This window comes from Manis javanica, chromosome 3 (genome assembly GCF_040802235.1).
Source record: "Manis javanica isolate MJ-LG chromosome 3, MJ_LKY, whole genome shotgun sequence".
Classification (NCBI taxonomy): domain Eukaryota; kingdom Metazoa; phylum Chordata; class Mammalia; order Pholidota; family Manidae; genus Manis; species Manis javanica.
Genome location: NC_133158.1, coordinates 190,651,487 through 190,666,579, shown reverse-complemented (window position 1 = coordinate 190,666,579; position 15,093 = coordinate 190,651,487). Strand labels below are relative to the sequence as shown.

The following is a 15,093-nucleotide window of genomic DNA, read 5'->3' as shown; positions in this document are numbered from 1 at the left end:
AACATTTATAAAGCACTAAAATGCATTGTTAGTATTTTTTGAGAGAGATAGTCTCTGGATTTGAGATTAATATTTTGTCAAATATGACTCATTGTGGAATATCAAAAACAGTAGATAAAATTTCATTTTTTCTTGAATTGGGTCATATCATCAGTAATTTTACACTTACATTATTTTCACTTATTGAATAATTATTTCCTCATCTTTGTTAGGTTATTACCATTGGAAAACATGTTAAAGGGTACCATTACATCATCGCAAATCTGGTAGGTGAATTGATATTTATTATCTTAATAAAATACTTATTAATTGAAAAATAATTTAAATGATGAGTATTTATCAGTGGTATTTAAAACTTTTTTTAATTTTACTGATCAATTAGAATTAACAATATTTTTCTGAATTTGTTACATTTTAGATTTACATTTTCTGACCAATTTCCTCTTACTATAATGATGTAAGAAATTATGGAACACTATTTAATAAGCTTTATAAATTGTCTTAGTAGACATAGTTTAACCAATGAAAAATTCTCAAAATATATAAAATTTAATTCTCCAGCTTGCCTCTTGTTTCTCAGTATCACTATGTTTTATACACTTTACCTTTTTCCCATTCGTTTAAAGTTTTTAGTATATATAATATTTGAAATAAATGCACATTTGTGAGAATACATCTTAGGGAAAATTAAGCTTGGGTATTTCCAGATTATTAATATACTATTTATTATTTATTTCTGATTTCCTACTTACTATTTATGCAACACAGTGAAAATTGAATTCCTGTGGCTGATCACTTTTTCACTGGGATTCCTGTCAAAGTAAGATTATATGGAACATCTGAGTGGTTAGCTATATCTGCCTCTCTCGAGTATAATCAGAGTCAATTCAGAATTACCACTATTCATTTCTTCTTTTATAATAGTTTTTAAATCAGCAGTAAAATGAGCTTAAGCCTTTGCTTAAAGTTTCAGAGGTTTATTGTCTTTAGATATGAGCCTATGTGACTGAGGACACTCCTCCCCCCAACCTCAGAGAAAAGGCGTGAAAAAAGAGGGAGAGAGAAAGAAAATTAGAGCTTATTCTAAATACCATAACAGGACTCTGCAAAGGTTTCCTATTTATATAAATGTAGATTTATTTCCTGATCTGGAATATCAGATTGTTACATCAGAAGATACTATTTCTAGTCATGATAGAAAAAGAAGGAAAAAATGAAAATAAACACCTTACAAGCTTACAGTTGATAGATACTATTTTCACTAAAAGGTGGCACCAGCAATTTAGAATATTAAATCTCAAACCTAAATGCTATTGGGAGAAGTTGGTTGTTGAGATGAAATTTCTGTTTGGCAGTGAAATGGCTAACTACAACAAGAATTCTCTGAATTTACCCTTTAAATGATATTATAAATCTAAATGACTTCCTACTGGAGAAGCAAGTGCTAACATAGATGAAGCTCTGTATGCACTCTCTTCAGAACCACATTCTGTGCAGGGAACAGCCTGGACAGTCAGTCCCCTGTGTGAATCATGCCATTTGATGAGCAACACAGAGCCACACTGAAAAAGCCCTGATCTTTAAAAATGTCCAGATGGAGAAGATTATATTGGAACATTAAGAAATAATGACAGAAGGTGGCTCATCAATTTGAGAGTTGATAGTGGATGCAATGGAAAAGGAAATAAATGTTTGAAAGACTAAAAATGATAGAGCAAAAAATAGAGTAAAGAAGTAAAGTAAAAAATACAAAGCAACTTCATGCTGATGTCACGTTTCTAGGAAGAAATCTCCCTTATGTTTTAACTGAATTCAGATTCTGTTTTTCCTTTTCTGAATACTTCTTCACCACTGAGAACTTCCAGTGTATCACTAAGTTCAAAGAATCTGAACAGTGCTGCAGTTTCTGAGAATTTAGGGGACACTTGAAAATTTCACTGACATTTAAGATTGAAGAATGCTATCCAAAGTTGAAGGGCCTTCATCTTACAAACTACTGATAGGGAATATCCCTTTTTCCATGTACAATGTCTGATGCGTGTTAAAATAGGTGGTTATAAAAGATAGAAAAATCCTCAGATATTATTGATTAATTTTCTGAGGAATTGCTGAATGCTTGATTAGTCTCCCAAAACACAGGGTGTGACTAAATTCCTGATACAGCATTTAAAAGGATAAATTGTAAACAAGGAATGAAGAAGTGGTCAAAAGGGATCCAGTTCTCTTGTCTTCAACCCTTCAGATATGGACAAAAAACACTGCAATCCACTCCACTGTTTTTACCTCACAGGGACACACACTTATCAGCAAGCCACACCCATGCACATAGACTTTCCAGGAAACTTTTTAGTGTCTTACTCTTCAATAACCAAGAATAGCCAGGTGTTTGAGAAAATTCTTTGTCATGAAGGATGAAATACAAATAAACAGGAACAGGGCAGGCAGAAAACATGAGAAAAATGTTTAAAATTGTACTGAATGTCTGGAGAAATGAGAGAGAACATATTATCCATAAAAAAGAGAAAGTGATGTTATAAAAATGAAAATGAAAACATCAGGGAAAAGAAACAACTCTGGAAGTTAACTTATTTTTTTCTAAAATAACAAGTAGAATCACATGACTTTGAGGATAAAGTTGAAAAACCTTCCAGATTATGTAACAAAGTGACAATACAAAATAAAATGGTGTATGTGGGGAACCTATCAAGGACTTAGACCACCTTTAATCTTAGGATTACAGTGTCTTAACAGGCTTTCTAGAAAGTCAGAATAGTGAAAACAGGGGAAGGAAATTATCAAAGAAACATATCTTGGAAAAATGTCCTGTACTGAGTGACACAGATCTGCCCAATGACAAAAAGATGGAAGAAGAAGGACTTCTTTCAGATTTTAACGAAAATATCATCATGACATTTCAGAGATAGTATTATCATGACAAATAGGAGATCTTGAACATTTCTGATAGGTGGGGAAGAGTCTGAAGCAGGTCACATAAAAAAATAATTAGAAATAACAACATTGTATTTTTCTCTAAAAACAGTAAGTCAGTGGAACAATATCTTCAGATTATGAGAGTTTCATCTTAAAATTCTATACCCAGCTAAAATACTAATTGAGTCAGAACAAAATAAAGGTATTTTCAGACACTGTCTCAAACAATTTACCTCTAGTGTGTCTCAGGAGCTACTGAGGACTCTAGTAGAGAAAAGGAGTAATCCATGAAAGAGAAGTGATCAAGGAAACGGGAACTACTCAGAAAAGAGGTTAAGGGACCTACGGGGTAATAGCTCAAAGATGGAAAGGGGAACCAACACAGATCGCAGCATTAAGCAGGTGTCCTGGAAATCAAATATGAAGGAAAAATGAAATAGGTTACTTGATATGTTTGAATATTTTATTTAAGAAAAAGCGTATGAAAAGAAGCTACTGAAAAAATATAAGAATAGATATATAGAAAGTTAGTGTACTAAAAACATAAAGCAATTATTAACATTAGGATAAAATATTATTCAAGAAAAAAAATGCAATCCTAGCACATTACTTGGCTTTGCTCTGAAGAACAGAATTATAAATATGAAAACAGTGAACATGAAAATGGGTGAGGAGGGAAATGGTTTGCTTATGCAAATGAATTACATACTCATCAGGCATAAGCAAAGACTCAATAAAAATATCTAAAGTGTATAAATAAAGAAAGAACAACCAAAATGTCTCATGCAGAAATAGGGAGATAAATAGATGAAAAACAAAAATTATTGAAAATTATTGTTTTGAAGCACTTCAACTAGTTCTTGGGTAGAACAGAGCAGAAAATTTATGATTTTGTTATGTACTGTCTTACACTATTTGCATTGTTTTGATAGAAAGACACACTAAAATTATGAGCCAATAACAAAGTGATTATCTTTCCCTACACAATTAATATCAAATATATTTTTAATAACAACAAAGAAAAGATTCTTCTATATTTTAGTTTCAGGTTATTTCTAGTTCTTCATGCACAATAATAAGGAATTTGTGTATAAGGTGAAATTATTTATAATTGTGACTTATTACAATTATGATTTCATCTTTGGGAGAATGTACTCTCAAACTGAGATACAATTACTGACAGCAAAATATCTGAAAATCAATGGAAATACCATATAGTATGACTGAATTCATCCTAATAATGCAAGAGAAATTGATTTTTTAGATTTAAAATATTTTATTAAAAATTAAGTTTCGTGCTTAACGTGAAAATATTTAATTGTTCTCAAATAACAACTGGGCATTTAGTACCTTCCATTCTTATTTAAAAGTTGTTTATATCGCTTGAGAGAATGAATAATTTAAATAGAAATAACTTGCTCACAAATTATAGCTTTTGGAGAACTAGCTTAATGTTATCAACTCTCTAACCATGTGGTGGTGCTCTGTTGTGACTGAGCACATAGAACTCAGTCTGTATCCATGAAAGATTTCTCAATAAAATGGAGAACTTTTATGTATGCATGAGCAATAAACAATCTTTGATTAAGAACCCAACATAATGCCAAGATGATGTTAGGTGCTGGAAAGTATTAGCTGACAAATACATGAAACATTTACTGTAGGCTTTTTATCTTTGATGCATTCTTTGCAATTCTTATGCCCCAATGTATTGAGTTATTTGGTAAATATTAAGTTCTATTTGCTTCCTAATGGAAAGCCTGACATGAATGTGTTCTCTGTTTAGGGATTTACTGACGGCGACCTATTAAAAATTCAGTTTGGCGGCGCAAATGTCTCTGGATTTCAGATAGTGGACTATGATGATTCCCTGGTATCTAAATTTATAGAAAGGTGGTCAACACTGGAAGAAAAAGAGTACCCAGGGGCACACACAGCTACAATTAAGGTATATATCTATTGATCACTATCACCATTCTGCATCTGTATCCATCTGTCTGTATCTATATCTGTATCTATGTCATCTGTATCTATATCTAACTGCTGCTGAGTAGCCTGTTCTTTGTGACACTGTAGGTAGAAGATAAAAATCTCCATTTGTTTTAGCAATTGAAAAAATAAATATAATGCCTTAAGCAATCAAACAAGGAATCTTTGAATACTGAATGCAGCTCACTGCTCTGATATAAGCATGACCCAGATTTAGCTTTTATTCTCCATCAGTTTGGACTTTGCTTGTTTATTCAGTGCATTTTATTGTATACCCATGTACATGCATGTATTTATTTTCAAATATTAAATATTTCTGCAGTTGATAGGAAGGTTTATTTCTCCCGTTTGTACCTATTGAAAGCACAGATAAGAGTAAAACCTGGCAAAGCAGGGATGGAGGGTGAGTGAGGGTGAGGTGATATTCAGCTTCTTTTTGCAAAACTTGCAAAGGATTTTCAAATGGATAGTGATTTTATTTGTTTATTTGCATGCTATAGAGCAGACTGTATGAATGAGTCTGTATGACTTTCAGTTCCTCTCATAGCTGTGCTTGTTTATCAGAGGGAGGTGGGGTTTTGTTTGTTTTTTCTGCACATGGAAGAAAACAGATATAGATGTTTGGTTTTACATTTGTGTCTGGCCATGAGACTGGTCTAATATAAGGATTAGAGGCTTTGAAATTCTCTGGTTTTGGGTGTGTAAATGTATCCTATTTATTTTGCAAAGCTTAGGAAGCATGACACAGGATGTTAAAGAATAAGACAGAGTTAATTTTTTTTTTCAAAACTTGGTGACCTCTTGTTTGGTTGACGCTGGTTGAGATTTAGCCTGTCTACTGTTTATGGCATCCTGTAGGCCTGTGGGTGTGCCTTCCTGCTGAAAAGGCCAGTGGCCGCCTCATCTTTCAGTTGGCGGCAGTGATTGTCCTGCACACAGTAGAGGCCTGCCTGCTGATCCCATTCTGTGGAACTGCAGGCTTCCATCCACTTAGAGATGTGCCATTTAAGTGCTCTGATGAGGAGTGCATGTGCCATTCACCCACAAATGGAACTACTGTGCTCCTTTTGAATACTCTATTAGTCATCATGAGCCCCCCACTGCTGCCTGCTGTGAGAAGGAAGAAAGCAGAAGGAGGAGATTTTTTTCTTGTGAAAGTTGTGTCATTTTAAAATTTCAGTTGTCATGCTTCTAAATGCAAGGCGAATTTGGGGTATGAGAGATCTTTGGCAGTGCATTCTGTGAATATTTTTGCCAAAACCTAGCTCCAGCTTTCACCCCGTTGAGAGTTTGCACACTGACATTTCCTTGCTCCCACCCTGCTGAAGCTTTCCCCTCGATAGTGTCCCCCATGTGGCTTCTGCTGCCAAGTAGAGAGGTCATGATGGCCCTTTGTCATGAGGTGCTACAAAGAGCAAAGGCTTGTAAGTGTAGACACTAGGCTCTCATTCAGTGTTTGACCCTAGACTCAAAGTGTAAACAACATTTACAAAGACTTAGCACAGCTTTGGAAATGTACATGCCAATAGGAGACATTTCTTATAATCTTTGAAGCCTGGTAAAAATTTCTGAAAATCTGGGGGGAGAATATGGTTCTGAGTGAGAGTTTATCTTACACAGTCACATATTGCTCATGTACTAGAGAGCCAGGAACTGAATATATATATATATATAAAACCCCTCCCTTTGATAATCCACTGTCATGAAAGCATGTCAATAAGTAAATGTGATAGAGAATGGTGTACGTGAAATACCCAGCTCCCTGCATATGACTAGGACAATATGGAGGAAGGGATGTTAAGGAAGGCTTTCTGGAGGTGGGATGCCTGAGCAGGGCTTTGTATGTGGCTGAGCAGAAGGAAAGTGTAGGAGGGTGTTGGGGAAAGAGCAATATGTATAAGGACTCAAAGTGATGCAGGGCATGACAGATTCAGCAAACTGTACTTTTTCTTTTTCCTGATGTAAGAATTTAAAATACTTGGGGTGGGTGAGAGGCGCATGTTGTGTGAGTCGCCATAAGATAAGTCTTTTCAATTGTCAACAGATGTAAAAGAGCAATTACAAGACAGGGCTTTCATGATTGATTCTACTTCCATAGGCTACATAGAAGAAATACTAGATAGGCGACAATATAGCACTTCCCAACATTAACAAGAAGCATATTCTCCATGTATTATCTGTGGAAGGAAAGGGAGTAACAATGTCTGTAATGAGATTATTTCTTTATATTTTGTCTTTTGGGTCACTGCACCAGGTACCTTGCCTGATAATTTAAGTCACGTTTTATTATACTATAATAAAAACTTATGCTATAGGCATAAAAACCTATAAAAAATTAATTACATAAAATTCTCTCCGTGGTTAGGCTTCACAAATTATATAAATTATTTCAAGCTGGGGAGTAGTAAATGAATGATTAAAGTTTTAGTCTTCTTTCAAAGTTAATGCAGATTCTCTAGTTTCCTAATTAAAATCAATCTTATTTAATAAATACAAGTAAAATCTTAAATGTTTCAATATTTAACTTTTTAATAACTACATACATACTTTGCAGATGTTAAATTTCTTCATTCTTATAACCTGTACCAAAATAACTCTAGAGTCATGACACTGAAGATTTTTATGTGACTCTTTTTTTTAATTTGCTAATTTAGGGCAATATTCATTCACTCATTTATTTATGAATTATTTATCCATTTAATACATGTTTATTGAGTTTTCATTCTGCAAGCAGGCACTGTTCTAGGTGTTAGAGAAAAGACAAAGTTCTAGTCTTCAAGGGGTTTTAGTCTTCAGTCTGCAAGTCAGCAATTACCTTGTAGCATTGATGGGAATTGTCTTACTGACATCTTAGAATCTATGTATTCTTAACAAAACTTCTGCTTACCCACCACTGCTTCCTCTTCAGCCTCTGCAAACTATTCCTCCATCTCTGTTGGTGGCAATTAGGTCTTTTTCAGTTTTACTTTGACCAAGAGCTTGGAAATAGCTTTGATTCCACTCTTACCCTGGTAGCCCATATATGTGTACCATATATGTGTCCTTTTAAAACCTAAGTTCGATTACGTCACTGTTCTGCTCCAAGCTCTTCAGTGGCTCTCTACTTCACTTAGGGTTAAAGCCAGAGTCATTCCAGTGGCTTCTGAGGCCCTAAATGCCCTGACATCCAGTGACATGTGACATCACCTCCCGGCATGCTCCCCCTTGTTTATTCTACTTCAGCTGCATTGGCCCTTTTGCTGTTCTTGAGCAGAATAGACACCTTCCCACTGTAGGGCCTTTGTGTTGGCTATTTCCTCTTATAGACTACTCTCCCCTTAAAAATTTTGAAGGCTAAGCCTCCTGTACTCTTCAGGTCTTTGTTCAAATGCCCTGTTCTCAGGGAAGCCAATCGCAGGCTCCCTCTGTAAAACTGCTATCTCTACACCCCTCAGAGTAGGTCCCATTGCCCTTTCCCTGCTCCAGGTTTTTCCCCATTATTGCCTTCTGATGTACTGTATTTATAATTAATTTATTCATTATGTTGTTAATTGTCTATCTCCTCCAGCTGGAAAGTAAATGCCATGGAGGCATGGATCTTTTTGTTGTTTGTTTCCTAATGTATTTCAAGCTCCTAGAATAAGGCTTGGCCCATAGTATGTATTTAATAAAGGCCATGAGCAATTTAATAAAGGAGTGGGCACAGAGAAGCAAGGGTACTCTATCAACCCCTAAGATGCTCCTAATCCAAGTTCTGGAAGTAAGGAAAAGCTTCTTTGAGGAAGCACTACGGAATTTGAAACCAGAAGGGGAGGTAGGAATTAGGAAAAAGGAGGGAGCCTCTGTTGGCTCCCCAGAGAGGAGATAAGTTCTGTAAAACCCCCAGTGCAAGGAAAATGCAAATATTTCATAAGACTAGAGGTCGAATAGAGGTGTTTTGAGGGAAGTCCTGCTCTTATGTGTCTTGTGGACCTACTAAGGCATTTTTGTCTTGTTCTGAGAGCAACAGAGAACTACTGGAGGAGCATGATCATCACATTTTTGATTTATTGGCTGCTCTGGTGGCAGTAGATTGCAGAGTGTACATGGGATGGCAGGGGAGCTTCTGGGAAGGTATTGCAAACAATCCAGGCAACAGATGATAGCTGTCTGAATCATGGGTTGTGGCTTGAAGGAAAATACACGGATTTGTTACCTTTGCCAATTCTTTCAGTTTATTTGTAAAAATAATAATTGTAAAAATCATAACCATTTATAATACACTAATACAGATTTAGTTGAGAGATATTTGTGGTTAAAAACATGACTCTGAAAGGCAGACTGCATCATCTGTATCTTATTGACCCTGAATCTCATACAATGATTTGTATAGAATAGGCATATAATAGATTTTTTGAAAGGAAGAGAAATTGAAATGAAAAATGTAGGTGAACACTCTGAAAATATCAAATCACTGGGAAAGAAAAACAGAAGTAATTATCATTGCCATGAAATTTGGTTTAAATTTCTGCCCTGCCATTTAATTCTTTCTATTCAACGCTGCCAGAATGGTGGTATTTTACTTCATGAAAAGTAAAATGTCATAAGCAGACCTGAACCATCATAACGCCTGGGTTTAAATGGGACAATTAAAGTAAGCTTTTTACCTTCCTTAAGAAATTTCAAAAGGAGGCCTATTACAAAGATGATTTGTCACTATCTCAAAAATAACTTACAAATATTTCTATTTTTAGATAGATTTTCTGTGTTTTTTGGTGTCTTCAACAACTTGCGAGATGTTCCTATCCATTCTACTTTGTCACATCAGCGATTTGAACCTTAGTTCAACTTTTGTGTCTGTGCTGTCCTGCTGGTGTTAAGAATTCAACAGTAATACATGACTGACATTTTTGTGGTGCTGTAAATAATGGCTTTCCCATAAGAATCTCATTTTACTCAGGAAACGACATAAAACACAAACTCAAACTTTCTTAATTGCTCTCCTAAGAGAGTTATTAGACCTGTCTGAAAATAGTATAATCTTTTTCAGTTCAGTAATTAGGGTCGTACATTAAATAGTACCCTGGAGGCTTAATAGAACTAATTCTGTTGCTGCAATGTTTTAACTGACCAAAACTGCCGCTATCACTTTGGGCTCCCCTACGCCTAATATTGAAGCATTTTGCCACATCCCAGAGGCATGGAATATTTAGTTCCTTATATTTTGTTGTTTAAAAGTGTTTATATGACTGTAATAAGATCATGAATCAAACATTTGCATTGATAAAATTACATTTTTTATCAAAAAATTTGAAAAATAATACATACATCACACTACTTAAATATATACTATACTATTAAAAATAAAAACACTACTATTCTATGTAATTATAATTACAGGATACCTGCGTTCATCTTATTTCCACACTTATTTATCTGGAAAGGGAATAAGTGTATAAGATTTCTCCCATATCTCTAGTCCTATGATTATGTGAAGTGCTAATTTAGGCATTCGATAAAACATGCGTTGCCATTTCTAACTGAAGCTGAATCTGTGACACCCCAAATGTCTCTCAAAGATCGTTGTGACTTGCAGATAGTTGTATCAACTCCAGACACCAAAAGTAGTTTCTATACTACCTTGTAAATATTTGTTTTATTTTTCCTAGATAATAAAATTAAGGAATGTTCACCCTGTTAGAAGATCCCTAGGAAGTGGGGAGAGTCGGGGGAAGAATTTATACAACCAACAAAATAAAGTCTAAGAAAGTCTACCTAGTCTGGGTGACTCAAAACCAGACAATTGTTGGTTTGAGTATCTCTCTTCTATCTCAGTGAATCTGAATAGTTTTATCTGAAAATCCCAAAGTAAATCTAAAGTTTCTGAATATAAGTGTCTTGGTCCCTATGTCAGATTTTCAGTCAAAGTCACTAGCCAATCTGGATAATTTAGGCAAAAATATGTTGTTTTTAATGTATTCCTTTTACATTAAGGGTCTTTCTTCACAGTAGATTAAACATTATTTTTATTCAGAGAGAATAATAAAGGATGTTAATTTTAGTTTCTCATCAACAGAACTGTCTTTTCAATCTTGGGAATGTGCTTGTATGTTTACCAAAGATGTTAAAGGTCTTGTGGGGTTTTTTAATGAAATTTTTAATAAAGGTATTTTTTTAGAGCCTTGTTAGGTTCACAGCAAAACTGAGCAGAAAGTACATGTTCCCATACACCCTGTCCCCACACGTGGGTGGCCTCCTGCAGTGACAGCTTCACTCAACCAGAGCGGTTTGTTTGTTAGGACTGATGAACCTACACTGACATGTCATAATGACTCAAAGTTCACATTACTCCTGGTGCAGTACATCATGTGAGTTTGAACAAAGGTATAATAATGTGCTTCCATCATCATAGCTTTATACAGACCATTTTCATTGCTCTGATAATCGTCTGTCCTCTTCCTGCGCATCTCTCCTCCTACCACCAGCCCTGAGCAACCACTGATCTTTTTACTATCTTCATAGTGTCCAGATTGGCTTTTTTTCATTGAATAATACTGCATTTAAAGTTCCTCAATGGCTTTTCAAGGCTTGGTAGCTCATTGCTTTTAAGCCCTGATAATATTCTATTGTCTATACGTACCACATTATTCCTCCATTGACCTATGGAAGGACATCTTAGTCTTGACAATGCTTAATAAAGCTGTTACAGACATCTATGTGCTGGCATTTGAGTGGACGTATGGTTTCAGCTCCTTTGGGTAAACAGTAAGAAATGCGATTGCTGGATCATATGGTAATAGTATGTTTAGTTTTGTAAGAAACTGCTAAACTGTTTGCCAAAGTGGCTGTACTATTTTGCATTCCTATCAGCAACAAATGAGAGTTCCTGTTGCTCCACTGATGGGGTTTTATGAAGATTTTGCAATTTTATGCAGTGAAGATTCAAAGGCACATGTTCAAATGACTTCATAGGAAATTAACAGTGACCTTATCTAAGACAGCTCTTTTCCAGCGGGTATACTGCAGTTAAATTTGAAATTAAGATAAGTGAATCGTTTAAAGTTTATAATTTATTTCTAATGCTATTCTTTTTCCTATGGGTATAGTTGATTCTTAGTCATTGCCAAAAATTTTAAAAAAAATAGTTTTTAAAATTTTTCTTATAGGCTTACTTACTTTTTCTAATGCTTATCACTTTTGATTATGTTGATAATTCATACACTGAAGAAACAGCATTCTCCAGATAAATATAATCCAGTATATAATTATTTTATTTAACTAAATAATTGATACTGTTTTTAAAATAAGTATGTACAATTTACCAGGCCATAAAACTTTTAACACCCTAGAGTATGTAATGCAAAACACTATTTTTATGGAAAGTAATTGGTGTTTAGGAAATTTAAAAAATGGTAATTATTTTGAGCAGTGATCATCATTAAAGTTAAACTGGAATTGTTTCTGCAGAATTTCTCAGGGCCTTTAATATGCTAATGTGAGAATCATTTTCTGAACTTGCATCACAGACTCTTTTGTAGATCAGGTTAATGGTTTTCAAAACATTGTAAAAACAAGCTAGCCTTATACCAAGATAGATAGTGATAAAGGAAAAGTGAGCAGGAAAACTTGCTGGTCAATTAGTTGTGTTTTTAACATATTTTATAATTTACAAAGCTTCTTATTTCCCATAACTCTACTTATTTGATGTGGTATTTGTCAAGCAAGGGGACTGACCGCCTTAGTGCACCTGGGACAGAGGCATTTCCTGGGACTCCAGACTTCCTCTTCTAAAACCAGGACAGTCCATGCAGACTGGATGGTTGGTCACCCTCGTTATTCCAGAGAAACCCAGAGGTGTGGATTCACATTCCACCCTTGGCACATATGTTTGTGATTCTGGGCAAAATGTAACTTGATAACTTTGAATCTTCACTTGTGAAACTGGAATAAGTGTTGGGGGAGCGTTGTGTATTTTCCTCCGTCCTTGTCCCTGCCACAACAAAGAATTGAAAGGCAGAGACACAGTAGTGAAGCAGAGTAAAAGCTTTATTTAAAGTTACTTAAAGAGAGAAAAAGTGCAGCAGGCAACCTCAGTGAGAAGAGGCACCCTGAAAGGTTGGAGAGAGAGAGTTTAAGATTAAAAGGTTACACACTTAGAAAGTATGGGTGACCTCAGAGAGAAGAGTGCCCCAAAAGGTTGGGGGTTCCCCCTTTTAAGGATTTTTCAGGAATGTGACAAAGGGCTGAGGGTACAGACTTGTTAAGTGGTCTCTGAATATTTAAAATTAACTTAACACAAGGAATTTACTGCTCTGATTTCTCCCTGGGATGCCGGCATCTTGGTCTGGGAACAAATCAAACAAGACTGCCTGCCCAGCCCCCAAGATGGGCTGAGTTATTGTCTGTTTGATAAAGAGGAAGTTAAGAATCTTACTTCTTAACTTCCTGAGTGTTAAAATAGACTCCTTTCTGCCTTTTACTATGTTGTTTATGGCTGGGCCTGCATGCTAAATTAGTTGCCTAGGTTGAAACTACTTGATTAGGGCTGAAGGAGAAAAACACAACATATAGGTAAAGTTAAAAAATAAGCTGGGCCTGCATGATTAACACAATAAAGCCAGAGTTTATGCTGAGGTCCCCTCCTTTATCTGGGGAATATTCAAACATTCCAGACCAAGTTGCTAGTAGATTTTTGAGGTTCAACTGATTAACTCTGGGTCTTTTTTAGTGGGCTTTTTCCTAGCCTTATTCTCTTTCTACCCCACTCATATCTATTTTCCTGCCTAACATAAGCATATTTGTTGCATAGGTTTTTTTTTTTTTAAAGGACTTAGTAGGAAACTATCCAACTCAGTTTTGGCACATAAAGAACTAGGTCAACATGAAATATTTTTTTCCCACACCTTCCTTTCCAATACTACTGTGACATAGAAGAAGCCTTGATCTCCTTATTTCGTTGGTAAGAAAACTTGGACACTGATACTTTAGCTAACTTGGCCAAGGCAACAGAGCAGTAAATGGCAAAATCTGGGCTTAAGCCCTGTCCTCTGGCTGTGTGCAATGCTTTCTAAACTATACTCAATTCATTTTCAGTGTCAAGGAAAATTTGGAAAGTAGCCACTCAGGAAATTTTGTAACACTTTCATAATACCTGAAACCTTGTACTTCTTTTCTGAATGATTTTTTTTTTTTTGCTATTTATCATGCTATGGATAGCATGAACTTAAGAATAGGTGCTATCACTATGATGATCTATAAATTTTACATTATAGCCTATTCATTCCTTTGTATATTCATTAAATTCTAAATGTGCATAGGGTAAAATCACAGTATTTCCAGAATTTCTCGCCTGGCCTTACTGCATCTCCGTATCAATAAGTGTTTCCAATGGTTGGAGAGAAGTAGTCCATCTCCATATCAATAGGTGGTTACAAGGATGGGGTATAGAGCACAAGGGCACACCCCGACCTGAAAGGTTTGGTGGGGTCCCTTTGGCGGCTGGGTTGCAAGAGACACAGGCCAGCACAGATGACTGCTTGTAAGCAATAAACAGGTTTTTCCAACTTTATTTCTCCACTTGACTGATTTCAGCTTCAAAGGTTATTTGCTGTAACTGAGAACGTACTGCCCCCCTCCCCGGCCACCACCTGCAGTTACATCTAGCAGTAGTCAGCAGTACCTGTGAACAAGAAATCTGTCTTCGTGGGTGTGATGCTTGGGCAGGGTGCCCCTCGAGATCATGGGGAGATACCCTGAAACTCCCCTGTGGATGATGGGGAGGCCCCAGTGTCTGCTTCATTTGGGGGTGATGACTTACCCTTCCCTCCAGCTATGGTGCATGGTGCAGCTTCACCCAGTAAACCCCCATCCATGGGGCTTCTTCTTGAGTAGCCCCTAGTGGGGAATTGGTCTAGGATAAAGCACCACCTAGGCAGGTGGGGCCTTCCCCAGAATGGGGGAAGGGTGGAGACACCAGAAGCTGTGGAATTAGCTCTACATGAGACAGAAGACTGCTTAGAGGCTCTGAGTGGCTGTGTGGTGGCCAGGTTTGTGGGATGTTTGTTTCTCGAAATAGTGGAAAGGGTTATTGGGGAAAGAGATACATTTCAGCATTGCTTGGAGGAGCTGGGCAATGACCTATGGGATGCCCTTAAGAAAGAGAGAGAGTTACTGCGAAGAAAAGTCATGTTCTGGGAAGATATGTCAGCAGTGAGG

The 15,093-nt window shown here is 36.1% G+C and overlaps 1 protein-coding gene across 8 annotated transcripts in view; it reads left to right on the top strand.

Annotated features, from left to right (window-relative positions):
• GRIA2 (glutamate ionotropic receptor AMPA type subunit 2) overlaps positions 1-15,093 on the top strand; it is a 134,116-nt gene that overhangs the window by 76,644 nt on the left and 42,379 nt on the right. For all 8 annotated transcript variants that reach the window (XM_036992952.2, XM_036992951.2, XM_036992957.2 and 5 more), the window contains 2 exons: positions 213-266; positions 4,718-4,879. In XM_036992952.2, coding sequence (XP_036848847.1) covers positions 213-266; positions 4,718-4,879 — 216 coding nt within the window. The remainder of the gene's footprint in view (positions 1-212; positions 267-4,717; positions 4,880-15,093) is intronic.